Here is a 13,978-nt window from a genome sequence, read left to right as displayed (position 1 = left end):
TTGATTGGGTAGTTTGAATTGTTTTGTTTCAGTTGTATGCCGATTTGCTTGACAAGCTGCTCTATTCTTATGGTTATGCCGGCGATGATTGGAAAACAGGTTACTTCTTCCTTAGGTAGTTTGAAAAAAAAAAAAGAAACTTTCAATGCGATTCTTTCCAGTTTCTTATATCAGAGGGCCACCACATATCGTATCAAGCTATAGCAGTGTTTGTCTCTTTCTTTGTTGGGTCGGTCGATTCCTGCATAAAGGTAGGGCTGGGCAGTAGCTTTACCCGTTGTCAGAATCGAATGTAACCTTCCGGTGAGGCCACCCCATCTATTATTCATTTTCCTCTGAAGGGTGGGGTGGGAAAGGAGAGAGGGAAAGCGGGCTCCTTTCGACCAGATTACTAGCTTGAATTCATTCAAAGTCAAGGAACTGGTTTATCAAAAGGGGTCAAGAACTCTAGTGATCTGATACCTTCTTCCCTTGGTCTGGTAGGTAGGTGATGTAGGCGTACAACTCTTCCTGGGTTGTATTCGATCACGAATGGCCAAAGAATCGATTAGTAGTATGCCTTCTATTGCCAGAAGACCTCCCCCCGTTGACGGGATTTCAACACGGGCTAGCTCTCTAACTTCGTTTCTACCAATAAGTCAGAAAAAAACTAAACCAAAACAAAAGAAAACACACACGAAATAAAACGGAGCAAAACTCAAAAAAATCCAATTGTTTCAAATTGAAATGAAACTTGCAACTACATAGAACACCGCCCACTAGACACCAAGCCAAACTCACCAGAGAGGTAGTTCACACCAACTCACTTCGATTAACCCGGACTTCACGGATGCAGCCTTTCCGGTTAACCTAGTTATTAGCTGCGCCCAATCATTATTGCGACATTTTGAGTTCTTGCTGCTGTGATAATTGGTTTCCGTGCTAGGTTGCATGCCCGTCCGAATCTTATTCAATAACTGGGTTCTGCTCCTTCCTATCGTTACATAGGCTTAGGCTACTTCTTATGCCGGAGCAGAATTAAGGCTTTCGTCTTCGCATTTTCTCTAAGGCCTATTGAACGGACTGCTACATAAGGCTATATTTACCCGCCGCTGATCTGATCCCGCTTTAACCTGGCCTATCGTGAAGAAAGAAAGTCACCTCAAAATGGGCCCCGACCCCTATGCCAAAGCAGTTGAGTGCAAGGAGGTCAAGCAGGGCTTCTTTAACCTTGGGGAGTTCTTCTGAAGCTATGTCCGCTGACGAAGTTGGGGAGCTTGGCCAGTCTCTCTATCGCCCTGACCTTCGAAAGAGGATCCTCTTTTCTGGCACTAAGTTATCCTTCGCCCGATTCGACATCGGAAGAAGCCCCACTATACTAGATTGAAGCAATTCGGGTGTGGATCCATCAATGGCTAGACGCACTTCACTTTCTATCGGACGTCCGCGCAAGGAAAGCAGTTATATGTTGTTATCCTTTATATTTCCAGTTTTCTGTCATAGTGGACCAGGCGAATTCCCTGGATGGAAGAAAATTACTTTGGATAGCAGGTTGGAGATGTGTTTATAGTGAGATAAGCTAAAAGTCATCTGCCGCCGAATCCCGTATGGATAGCTACTCCGACCTAAGATCCGTTCTTGCTGATCGTCTCACAGAAGCATTCCGCTTTGGCTTTGGAGCAAGTGACGTGAGCTATCTTTCTCATGAGGGTAAGTCCGCTAGCGGGGCAAGGGAAGGAACTTGGAGACTCGTCTGCTTGAAATCGATAGAGTTGAGAAACGTCTGCTAATCATGGTACGAATTCTCTGTTTAGGTAACAAACAGAAGACAATGCCTGCTGGAGGTATGATTCCGATCTTTGCGCAATCATACAATAGCAGATATGTATTGGATTTTACATTTTGTGGGCTTTGCTTCAGGAGGTCGGTCTCGGTCAAATACTAAAAACACCAGGAACTTACATGACATCTAATAGTAGACGAATAGGAAAAGAATCCCCTGCACATGAAAAGGGCTCCTATTTGAGTAAAGTTTTTGAGGTTGCTTGTGATGCATCTGGAATAGAGGAGGTTTATTAAGTAAGGAAGGACATCCCATAGCATTCTTTAGTTAGTTAAAAACTCAATGAGGCTAAACAGAAGTCTTCTACATATGATAAGGAGTTTTATGCTGTGGTCCAGTCCCTTCGCCGTTGGAGGTATTCTTTTTTTATTACCAAAAAAGTTTTTTCTGTTTTCCGACCACCTGAGATATCTGTACTCTCAAAATAAATTCAAATCTAGGCATGCTAGGTGGGTTGAGTTCATTAACGAGTACTCTTTTTTTCTCAAACATCGTTCTGGTGTAGAGAATAAGGTAGCTGATGCTCTTATCTTAGTAGGGTACTTACTGTCCTTAAGATGATGAGTGCACAGGTGATAGGTTTTGATAGGATGAAGGATGAGTATTCTACTTGTCCTGATTTTGGTCTAATTTCTAAGGAGGTTAGGGATGCGTATAGACTATGTTGACTTTGTTATTCGTGAGGGTTCTCTGTTTAGAGCGACTAAGTTATGCACTCCTCGTACGTCACTTAGAGATTTTCTAGTTTGGGAAATGCATGCAGGTGGACTTGCTGGTCATTATGGAAGGGATTTTACTATCGTTCTAGTTGAAGATAGGTTTGATTGGCCATCTCTATCTCTAAAGAAGGATGTTTCTAGGATTGTTTCACAGTGTCGCACCTGTCAGTTGGCTAAGGCCAAGAAAAACAACACTGCTTTGTACACCCCTCTGCTTATTCCACACACACCCTGGAGAGATGTGAGTATGAACGCTACGCACCTTGCTCTTCTCTGTTTAGGAGTTGCATTGGAGGTAAGAAAGCCGACGCTTCTTCTTATTTTCTCTTTTGTTTCGCCTGGCCGCTGGTCCATGGGAACCAATCCCCGGTCCTGCACCCATCGACTCGCCTCAATCTTTGACTCACTCTAATCAAGAGTGGCTCAGCGCATTATTCTCTGAGGAGGGCACAACGGTTGAACAAGAGCCGGGGGCTCCGGAGGCGATGCCGCAGGCGCCAGCAACCCAAATTCCAATTATGAAAACTTCAATCATACAAAGGATGCGGGAGCTTTACCCCAAGGGATCCACTAAATCCCCTTATAAAAGCTTCACTATTCCCCGGTGGGAAGGGGAAAACTCAGAAAAGGCCCATGACCCTAGAGGAATTACTCCATATAGAGCAGCATTTACTTCGCAACGGTCAAAAGTCCCACTGGGCTAAGGAATTACACCGAAGGATTCACAGCTGGGATTGGGAACATCCACCTTACCCTCCTTTCGCAACAAGGTAGCCGTAGGGAAACCCGCGGCTGGATTGAATCCTTTGCGAACTACGAATGACTTGATCCAAGCTAGGAAGGTACGTAGGCAAGCTCGATCGAATAGAGCCCAAAGTAAGCTTCAATGCTTTTCTTACATAGGAAACGAGGATTCAATTAAAAGGAAAGCTGAAAAGAAGCAAGGAAAGTAAGAAAGTGAAAAGCGTGTTCTCTTAAAAAAGCCTAATTCGTATTCCATATTTATCTTATATTAGTTGTCTTAAACTATGTGGTGTCCTTTTCTATGTCAGTTCCTTGATTTTCTTTCTTGAAATAGAGTAAAAAGAAAACGTAGTCAAAGAGTATGCTTTTTTTTTCGCATAATAAAAGAAATATTCCATTTCTGTCTTGCTTTGCTTACTAGTTATCTAATTGAAAGAGCTAAGCGCATATATCCTTGTGTTTTTCTTTGCTTCATCTGTCTCTATCCCCGTGGATTTCCTTTTCTCTTAATTTGAATTGGATTTTTTTTTATTTTTATAATAAATTCAAATGGATGGGCATCTACTCGCTGACATTTCTAGAATGTCCGATAGGCATGTTTTACGCCGAAAGCTATATGAAATTTTAGCTGGGAAGAGACAAGCTGATCTTCTATCTTAGAATGCACATGCTCTATTACTCGTTAGTCGTCGGTTGCTCAACCGCTTATCCTTTAATATGAGTTGCATCCCGAATGCAAAGAACAAGACAAGATCGATTCAATGAGGAGTAGAAAGAAAGCAGTCCTCAATAAGAAGAATTCCCTACTTGCAACCTACTCGTAGACAAGCGATAAACTCACCTGCTGTCTCTTTATTCTTCTTAGACTCGCCTTGCTGAAAGTATTCCGATCGCTAACTCTCAACAGGATTTTTATCCTCTATCTCAATCGAACTAGCTTGCTTGACAACCTTTGTCCACAGCAAACCCCGCTCCTTGCAGAAGCTGAGAGTAGACTGACTTAATGGAAAACTCCCCTTTAGACGAGTACTTCCACAGAAGTTTGTCTTGAGTTTCGCTGTGGACAAAATGCCGCTAAGCTTCGGCAGGGTTGCGTCTGGCAAATATTGCCGAAGCACCCCCCAGTCCCAGTCATTGGTCTGAAGCCAGTAGTCGTGAATGGTTTTCCCCGGTTCCGCTTGATCCAAAGGACGGACCACACAGGAAGCCAAAGGAGCATCTTCGAGCCATTTATCCTTCAAACAAAAAGGAAGCTGCCTTACCGTTACCAATCCTCCATATCAGTCCCTCCTCCGGGGCTTTGTACCCAAAGAAAATGCTCCGCCATGTGTACGAGGAGGATGCTGCCATACTTGGCCGTAAGGACCCGAACCCAGTTCGGCTCTTGTAACAAAGGCCATGCCAGCTTTGCAATAGAAGCCTTATTCATTCATGGAGAAAGCGGCACCAACTTTAGATTCGAAAGTTGATGCGCAGGAAGGGGAAGACCCTGTAAAAGACATTTGCACCGTACTTTCCTGTCCTGCTTGACCTGACCCCTGGACAGTTCGAAACCAAAGCTTTGCACGATTTATAGCTTTACTGACCTTGCTCTCTTAGACCTACCGCTTATCCCTGGGATTAGGTGAAAGAGCGCTTTATCTGTCTTTATAGACATAGACAGGCGGGACTACTTTGGTAATAATAAAATCTTATTCGCGGGGATTGCTTAGCTTGGTGCGCTTGCTTCCCTCTAAAGAAGCAGAACCTTAATTCAAGTCTTAGGTCAATCACTCAATTATTTTTGTAACGACCTCTCTCTAAGCAGTATTTACCTCACCAGCCTATCTTGTTTAGTCCGAACTAAGATATCAAGTTTCTCCCTGAACAAAAGAAAAGACCAGAGTTGGAGGTTTAGTTAGATTGCATTCTAGCAGCTATGGTTCCTTCTGACTTTTCTTGTGGATATCCCGTGTTATGAGCACCCAATCCTTCTGAAAAGAGAGATAAGCAGGGACATCTGTGAACTCGGATAGCCTTGTGGCATACCTTTCATCCAAACTAGGCTACCATCTTTCCTCTATTATGAAATATCATTTATCTTTTTTATAAAGAAGCCCTTCCTATCGAGCAACTTCTGGTTCGTAGCACTGGAACCAGGTATCCCAACCCCGGACCTGATCGGGTATGCTAATCTACCCGTAGAAAGCGCTACTTCTGTAGTCTATGGTCCCGCTAATCCTAAGCGGAGAAATTCGCCAAGAAGAGATCCTGGAATCAGTCTATTCTTTTTATTTATTCTAGTAGGATGGGAATCCATTTCTGACTTACCAGGCTGGGATATAATCTAAGGTAAGGTTGCTTTCTATGTAGGTAGGAGAGCCTAATCTCTGTACTAGCGCTATCTATCAGGGAAGAAGGGACGACCCTCTAGGAGAACGTAATCTTAACCCATAAATTCAGTCTTACTCAAGCTAAGTAGCTGAACCAAAAATAAGACCGAGAGTTATATTTGTGGAAAGGATCCACTCCCTTCAAAAAAGGAAGGGCAATCCAACTATTCCTTTATTGAAAGGTAGGTTTCGGGGGAAAGACACCATGTCCAGATATGCATTCGCGTAGACGCACCCTCAGAGCAGAGGAAAAGGCCGACTTTACTATAGAAGAAAAAAGGGCAACTGCCCGAAGATATACATGGAAGGAATAAGAGTCTGTAGCTGAAGATGCGGAAACCCCGAGTACGATGCTGAAGTGTTCATCGATGGGTTGGGGAAGCAGGCTATTCGTTGGTGCTTAGCTTTCCCTCTAAAAGAGAAGGCTATGGGTCCTTCTGCTATCGAGTGAGGGTAGAGGTCTCTATCCTCAGGTCCTCCTTTCAAGGGCTATGGCTCCGCTCCAACGGATAGATTTAGAGAAAAGAAATCTTTGGTCTCCTCCTTTAGACATGAGAAGGAGGCTTTGACCTATACCTAGACTCTTTCTTATTACGGTCAGAGGGCCTCTCTTTAAGCATCTTTAGAAGAGTGTGAGTTCTAAGGTTCCAAGGCCAGAGGCGAGTACCGATCCTAACCTAAATATAGCTATGGGGGTATTGACTTGAATAGCTTTCCATTCCCTAGCTTATTATTAGAAGAGTTCCCTTTCGTTAAGGCGAGGGTGCCTCTCCCTTGCTTTAAGATAGTTTCGGTGATCATATACTACATTATTACTGTTGCTAATTGATTAGAGAAGAGGGCCCGGGGAGTCCGCCGGGAGTTTGAGTTTGACTTCCTCTCCCCGAAATCGCCAGAAGGAGGTATTCTGTCTATAGAAAGAAGGCTTGCGGACATTCAGATAAAGCCCTTTGACGGAGTTATCATTAAGACAAGAAGGGCCTATCGATGGACTTATTGTATTTACAAAATATTAGTCTTTCAAGAAAAGCTACCTAGACAATGAATTAGCCTACGCCCTTATACTATGGAGCTCCCTTCTCCTGCTTTCTTTTATTTGTTGGCACGGAACTTGAGATGTTAAGAGATTGAATCTTTCTCTAATTCTAGTCTACGCGAAAGAGAACATAGAAAGGAACTTCAAGTAAAGGGATTGGGCCTATCCTATCTAATTAGTGAGTATTTGTATAGCCTTTTGCCGCGCTTCTTTATGTTTATCTTGAGGGGACGTCTTTTTATTTGGTTTTGAATCCGGAGAAAATTCAAAACACGTACATGAAGTGGATTGAGAGATGAGTCTAAGGTTCAAATAAAGGCTTTAGCGCCTGAGATCAAATCCCTCCTAATCACTATAACCACATTTGACCGAGGGGAATTGAAATCCTCATTCTAATTTTTTTTTTTCTTTTTCTATCTATGGTTAGTGCTTTCTTATCCGAAGGGGAAAGCCCCGGCCTACAGCACCGCTATGATCAATCCCAACCCAGAGAAGATAAAGGAATTGAACCTCTGATAGCCCTTTCATTTCATTAAATGGAAATAGGGCGGCTCAAAATAGCTAGTATGAAATAACTTACTTTCTTCTTGAAAAAGTAAATATGATTCCATAGTAAAGGCTGAGACAAATTCTGTGTTTACTTCGCGATAGCCTTAACTTGACATTATCAAGCCATACTATCTACCAAAATGGATTTGAAACTGACATTCTTTATTTCTATCCTATATATCGGAGATATAAGGGTTGCACTTCCGCTTATGGTAACCAAACAAACTCTTTCCCGGCAAGAAGATCCAACATTTCCTTCGGGCAAGTTCAGCTATAGTTGGGAACGACTTTATGGGGATGCCCGTCTTGAACTTCTAATTGATGTATGATAGAGCCTCCAGCATATAGGCCTATCTCACTTGGATTCTTCTCACGAATTGGATTTGAACCAATATCTCCGGGCGACTTTCCTTTTAGTCGATCGTGAGTGGGTCTGTCGTCCTCCTCATTATAGTCCTCCTAAAATCAATAGCATTTCGTCGGAAAACATCCTGTCTTTTTACCTGAGTAGTCCTATGCATAGTAAGTACTATAGCCCCTATCATGGCAACTAATAAAATTAGACTAGGAACCAAAAACCAGACGAAATAGTAGGTATAAAGTAAATTGCCCAATGTTTCCAAATTAGTCCAACTTCGTACCTTTCCGGCATAAACCGTATATATAAGAGAGTTCGTATTTATTTGGGTTGGTAGTAATGGAATGGTTTCATTATCTAAAATGAAGAACATTTCCCACCAAAGGATCAGTCCAATAATACCACTCACTGGTAAATAGCGCAATACTTCTTCGTGAATCTCCGCTATTTGAATATGGAACATCATAACAACGAATAGGAATGATACGGCTATAGCTCCTATATGAACTACTGGGAAGATCATAGCGGAGAAGTCGAGACCTAACAAAAGAAGTAAACCTGAAGTGTCGCGAAAGACTGGGATGGGAAACAAAACGGAATGTACCGGATTTTTAGCACGTGCAACCATCAAACCAGAGACCAAAGCAGGGCTCGACAAAACAGAAAGTATCATGGCATTGAGAATAAAATCTTCCCTCCAGACAGACTGAACCCCGTCAAGCCTGTAGGACTAGTGTTTTGATTGTTTGTTGTGGTTGGTTGTTGACCAACAGAAAGAAAGCATGGCGGCATAAACCGTATATCTCGGAGAGGCCCCCTCAGAGGAGCGTAGAAGGAGGAGAGTAGGCTGGGGTTGCTCCTTATGTGTAAAATCCAGTCAGCAATCTCGGAGTTGGAATAGCTTTCTATCTCCAAATCCATGACCATGATAGCGTAGGCAAATCTATTATAAGTAGTATCCGTGGGGGTGGTGGAAGCCACATAAAGCTTTCATGGACACAGGAGAGAGGTTAACCCTCATATCCTTGACCAGAAATTGTTTGGCAAACTCTACAGCACCAGTTGAGGATATCAAAGACTTGTGTGTGGATATCTTAACACCAAGCCGTTGTAAGCCTAGCCGGTACTGTTCCGCCACAAGTGGATCGGTGATGAGAACATCATCACCTAATATAGCATACCTGTCGAACAGGATCCCAGGTCTAACCTGTTCCGCAGCCCACCACACCAAAACATGATGGGTGAACGCGAACAAAGGCCAATAACCATAATAGCCTAACGGTTGACCGGTCACAAAGGACACTTGAGACAGAGCCCTCTTAACGAAGGGTACCTCAAAGACATTCGTCCCTAATGTTGTATTCATAACACTTGAAGCAAATGACCTGTCAAACAATAGCGCAAGCCTTTCAAACAGAAACACAAGAGGCCACCCATCGGTAGCACTCTTGAGGTCATAGCTTAAACATGTTTTACTAGGAACTAAACGAATGAGAGGTGCTGTTTGATCATCCATTGGGATGCGGCGGAGGACCTCCGCAAACCAATGGTGGATGGGTTTCAGCAACCTCTCACATAGTTTCCTATTGCGAATATACGACGCTTGCCAGCACCCTCACACGTGCAACCTAGTTTGCCTGGGGATCCCTATATCGTCGCAGGATGGTAGAAAGGGCCCTATACGGCGCTCAAACCAATCCATCGGGTGTGAAGGTTTTATTCCTCACATCAAAGGCGTAACGAATACGGGGAGGCCACAAGCAGCCATGTGACCATTGGGTACCCTGTGAGTGCCCAACGACCAACAGCCATTGAAAAGCGCCCAACTCATGAGAAAACGATGTGAATGAAGAGCGAAAGTTCCGAATCTTACGATCAGGAAGTTTCCTTCTCTCAACCCACACCCTTTTCGTCAATGAGTGTGTCGGCAAGGCTTTCCAGGTTGGTTCAAACCGTAACCCTTGTTCATCAAGGGGTATACGTTTTATCCAGGGAGCATAGCGACTGATAAGTCGATTAAAGTTCTCCTTAATCGAACCAACCAGCCCCACCACCTCGTCAATATTATTGGGTGGGGATATTCTACTAGAAAACGTTGATTTATCAACCTTCTTTGCCAAAGTAATGATCTTTGACAGAGAGAATCTTTTTTAATAAAACTTCACCAGCATGTCCGCTTTCTCATCCTTCTTCAGAATAATACGCCTATGATGAGACGGAATGATCCGAGGGTAACCGGACCGAGTGAGAGAAACTGGTACCGCATTGTCAGGATGAACGAATTCATCACCACCATAGGCCATCATCAAGGATGAAGCTGCTTGCTTAAAATAGAAAGCGCAGAACAACCACCCAGATTTCCGACCAAGGTGAACAATGCGAATAACAACAAGATGGATCCCCACACAGAGTTCCTTGTTCAGACCATCAAAGATCACTAAAGCACCTTTTGGTATGTATTGCCCCCTAATCAGATCCACCAGACGAGAAACTCCATTCCGCACTGCTGCTGAGTCGTCGGACTTATCCACCAAGGGATTCGTGGGATTTCTATGGATTGCGTTGGGGGAAATCTACCAAAGCTAAGCAGATAGATAGACTCCTTTCCCGCTGCTAAGGGAGAGTAAGAAATCAAATCAATCAAATGATTGTTTTTTAATTGAATCAGCGCCTCCTTTTCTTTTGGGTATGCAGGTACTACGAGTCCTCTCACTACCAACCAGCAGACATCATCTGGCTGGTCTTGCCGGTATCAACAACAAGAAAAAAACAACCAACCAAACCAAATGGAAACAGCAATGAACTATGGCTCTTGGCCCAGACAACGTCCTAGGCGTCGGGGAGATCGTAGCAACAAGGAACGCCTAGACGACGTTTTTATTCCTGGGCTGCAGTAAGCAGATCGAGAGGTCGTTCCGCCCCTTGTCCCCGAATATGGGTAATATGTTCTCAAAAATTATTGCTCCAATCTGACCTAGCTGGCGAGCGATCCCAGTTCGCGGCAGAGAACAAGACAGCAAGCGAGCGTACCTTTGTTCGCTTCTTCTCCACCAAGCACGGAAGTTTCAGGATAACTGTAGGTCGGTGGCTACCTAAGGAAACTCCGATTCGATCCGCCCCCCAGCTGGGAGGCATCTACCTCATCCCGATCACAAGGAGAGGTTCACCATGATGGGGGTACTTGTTTTTTTTTCCCTTCCGGAAAGAAATGCATAGGGGACCATCCTTTTGTTGTGTTGCGGCATGCTCCTCAGATTGACGGATTCGCAGGGGGCCTCAGGCCCTACTTAGTTGACTGACAATGACAAAGGCTTGCGAAACTAAGTAGGGCCTTTTGAATGAATTGAATCTTTAGTAGTCTATCAGTGGTGCAAAGCGGCTTTGTGCCCCTTTTCAGTAGGGGAGCTAAGGGTTAGACCTTCCTTAGAAAGTCAGCGAACAGCGGTTCTTGTAGGTATGGCCTTCCCCCTTGACTCTCCTAACGTCGAGCTAAGTGACTTCGTAACCTTTGCGTAGCGTAGTAGAATGAAGGCTACGCACTGACGCTCTCTTATCTATTAGCCTAAGCGTCTTCGCTAACTCGCTCGCCTACTATACTATACCCTACTATACAATACATAGGGTAGGCTAACCCATAGGTCCTTAGTAGCGTTGACAAAGAAGAACAGCCGGTTAAAAGACAGTGAATCTTTATAAATAGATTTAGAAAAGATTCTAGAATAATGAAAAAGATATTTTATATAGGCCAGCTTGACAAGCTACCCTTCCTCTGGATCTTAGGTGCGAAGATCAAGATCTCTTTTTTATGACTTCCACTTATCTATCGATCCCGGCCCGGAAAAGTGACCGACCAGGGCCCTCTTTTTGAATGAAAGAAAGGCTTTATGAGCCCTAGCCCTGTAAGCCCACACCTGTGTAGAGTAGATCGTTCAACACCTGCGGCACAAACCCATTTTTGACCTATTGGTCCTAGTATCATAGGCGACCGAACGGCCGCCCCCTAATTACTAGACCAACCCGCTGTAATAATTCCATAAACACCTAACGAAGATATGGCAAACAAATAAAGTAGCCCTATGTTCGAATCTGACAATACCATACCATAATCAAAAGGTACAACGGCCCGAGCGACCAGACTTAACATAAATGTAGCCACTGGAGCCATTCTAAAAAGGGAGAAATTAGCACTACTTGGTGAAATAGGTTCTTTTAGAATCAATTTCAAACCATCTGCTAGAGGTTGTAACAATCCGAACGATCCCACTACATCAGGACCCTTTCGACGTTGCACAAAAGCCATTACTTTACGTTCAGCTAGCACTAAAAAGGCTACTCCTAGTAGAAGTGGTAGAATTATTCCAAGTATTTCAGCTGGAACAGCTATGTACGTTTTCGATTTTCTATTCACTCATGATCTGGCCTGGTCGACCCAATCATGATATTGAAGGATGGGACCTTTTCTCGAAAAACTTTTGTTTCACATTTTCGGAACTAGAAGACATAGTTGATTAGATCTCAAAAGTTAAAAATTTCTTCGCATAACCAAGCATTTTGGCCATGTAACATGACATCATAATAGTCATTTGTAAGAAAGCCCGGACTGTCAATCCGATCGTCGGAAATAACAGCCCGAACAAGGTCGGGCATCGTCCACTCCGGCGGTACTTGTCTATTTGACAGTAGAACTAAGTCTTCGCATTTATCGCATATTTGATTAAATAACCGCTCTACCTCAGGTGGAGCGCTTTGCGCGTCCGACCTAGTTGAAGTTGAAGAAAGAGTGGACGAGGTACTCGACAGACTATCAAAAGACATAGTCCTAGTATCTGATAGCATAAATTGGACATCACTGGACGTTGGATTTCCAAAGAGTAAAAGTGGATTGTTATTCAATCTAGGCTCCTTTGTAAAATAGCTCTGCTCCCCTTAAAAAAAGAAAGAGAGACTTGTTTGTTGTAAATCGCTGGTTGGGTTTACCAACCAAGAAAGACATGGGGAGCCCCGCAACAAATAGATGGGGGTAGGGGATCTTTATCATTCAGCGCAGTTGTCGCTTAAATGCAGAGAATTGGCCATTCAATCTTGTAAACTCATTGAGACCGCAATTGGAAAAAGAGAGACGAACGGAGAGGAATAACCAATCGATGAAATAACATGAAACCATTCTGTTTCAATAGAGGTACGAGAAACGGTTGGGGGCAATGAAGTAGGTGAAGTGGTTGGATTTTGCGAGCTGTTCCCACCACTGCCGGATGTGATTCCAAGAGCCAAACGAGAATGAATACCACACAGAAGAGTAAAGACCAGGCTCCCTGATGGAATGTTTAACCGATCCATTCCGGATCGACCGAATTGGTACGGAAGTTGTAACATGGGAAAACCACAGAAAACACAACTGATTTGAATAACCCGGTGACCTACCAATTGTAGAAGTAGGATCTTTGGCAAGCAATAAGCACTTAAATAATACAATTCGAGTGTACCATCTTCTTTCTCATTTCGAGGAAAAGGCGCGGGAGGGAAAGAAAACAACGAAGGGATCCGAATCGGACCTAAATGGGAATGACATGAAAAGTCTTTTTCAAAACCTAGTATTAAGGGCGTTACGACGATATACGAGAGGAATGGAGAAAAACTCGTGATTGGTGTGGAGGGGAAGATCTTTTTATTATATAGTTCAAGAAAGAGTCGTCTCATTTCCTTACATTAGCAATGGGAGATAAAAAAAAAGTCAATATCTGTTGTTTTTTTCACTTAAACTTAATAAGAGGTCCCCTCTTTTTTAAATTGAGTTCATTAACTTTCAATCGCATTTGGGCGTTCTTTCTCTCGAGAGCCCTCCACCGATCACAGTCGTGATCCATTTCTGCCCGTAGCCGAGCACGTTCGTTGTCACGAACCCGATCTATTTCTCGGGCTTGATCCAACCGGCTGTCGATCTCGTCAAGAACCGTCTTGAGGCGCTGGAACCTTTCTTGTCTGGCCTCCTTACCCTCGGTGGGGGATTCACTCAAGTGGCGAATCTCCCTAAACCATAAGTCGCCAATCTAGGCGTATGGTCTTTGTTCATTCCAAAGAAAGAAGGTAGTGTTCGGTAACTAACTGTTCGCCGGTTGGCTCGTTTCCTATCCCCTATCCAAAAAAGGTGGAAGGCGACCCCCTAGCCAAACACTTATTTTCCCTTTTCCGTAACCTTCAACTAAGCTTCAAGACCGATTCTCCCCTGTACAAACTCCTAACTTGGATCTTCCTACCGCTGATGAGAGGCCATCCCCTCCCTACCACCATATATTCAATATGCCTTTTTTTTTTCAATCCTCCCTTCAACAGATCCGTAAGGGCAGATCTGGTAGCAAGAGATCAATTATCAGATTCAGT

At 43.7% G+C, this 13,978-nt stretch overlaps 2 protein-coding genes and 1 further gene across 2 annotated transcripts.

The window, feature by feature from the left end:
* Positions 1-7,655: 7,655 nt before the first annotated feature.
* Positions 7,656-8,273, bottom strand: nad6 (NADH dehydrogenase subunit 6). The gene has a single exon. The coding sequence runs from the start codon at positions 8,271-8,273 to the stop codon at positions 7,656-7,658; it is 618 nt and encodes a 205-aa protein (YP_007889785.1).
* Positions 8,274-11,603: 3,330 nt separating this feature from the next.
* Positions 11,604-11,990, bottom strand: nad1 (NADH dehydrogenase subunit 1; one part of a trans-spliced gene, as the record gives it).
* Positions 11,991-12,676: 686 nt separating this feature from the next.
* On the bottom strand, positions 12,677-13,297 carry ccmB (cytochrome c biogenesis B). Its single transcript has one exon. The coding sequence runs from the start codon at positions 13,295-13,297 to the stop codon at positions 12,677-12,679; it is 621 nt and encodes a 206-aa protein (YP_007889784.1).
* Positions 13,298-13,978: the final 681 nt, after the last annotated feature.

The sequence above is a fragment of the Vigna angularis genome (genome assembly GCF_016808095.1).
Source record: "Vigna angularis mitochondrial DNA, complete sequence".
Classification (NCBI taxonomy): Eukaryota; Viridiplantae; Streptophyta; class Magnoliopsida; order Fabales; family Fabaceae; genus Vigna; species Vigna angularis.
Note: the sequence above shows the minus strand (reverse complement) of the source record. Positions and strands in the feature narration are given on the sequence as shown.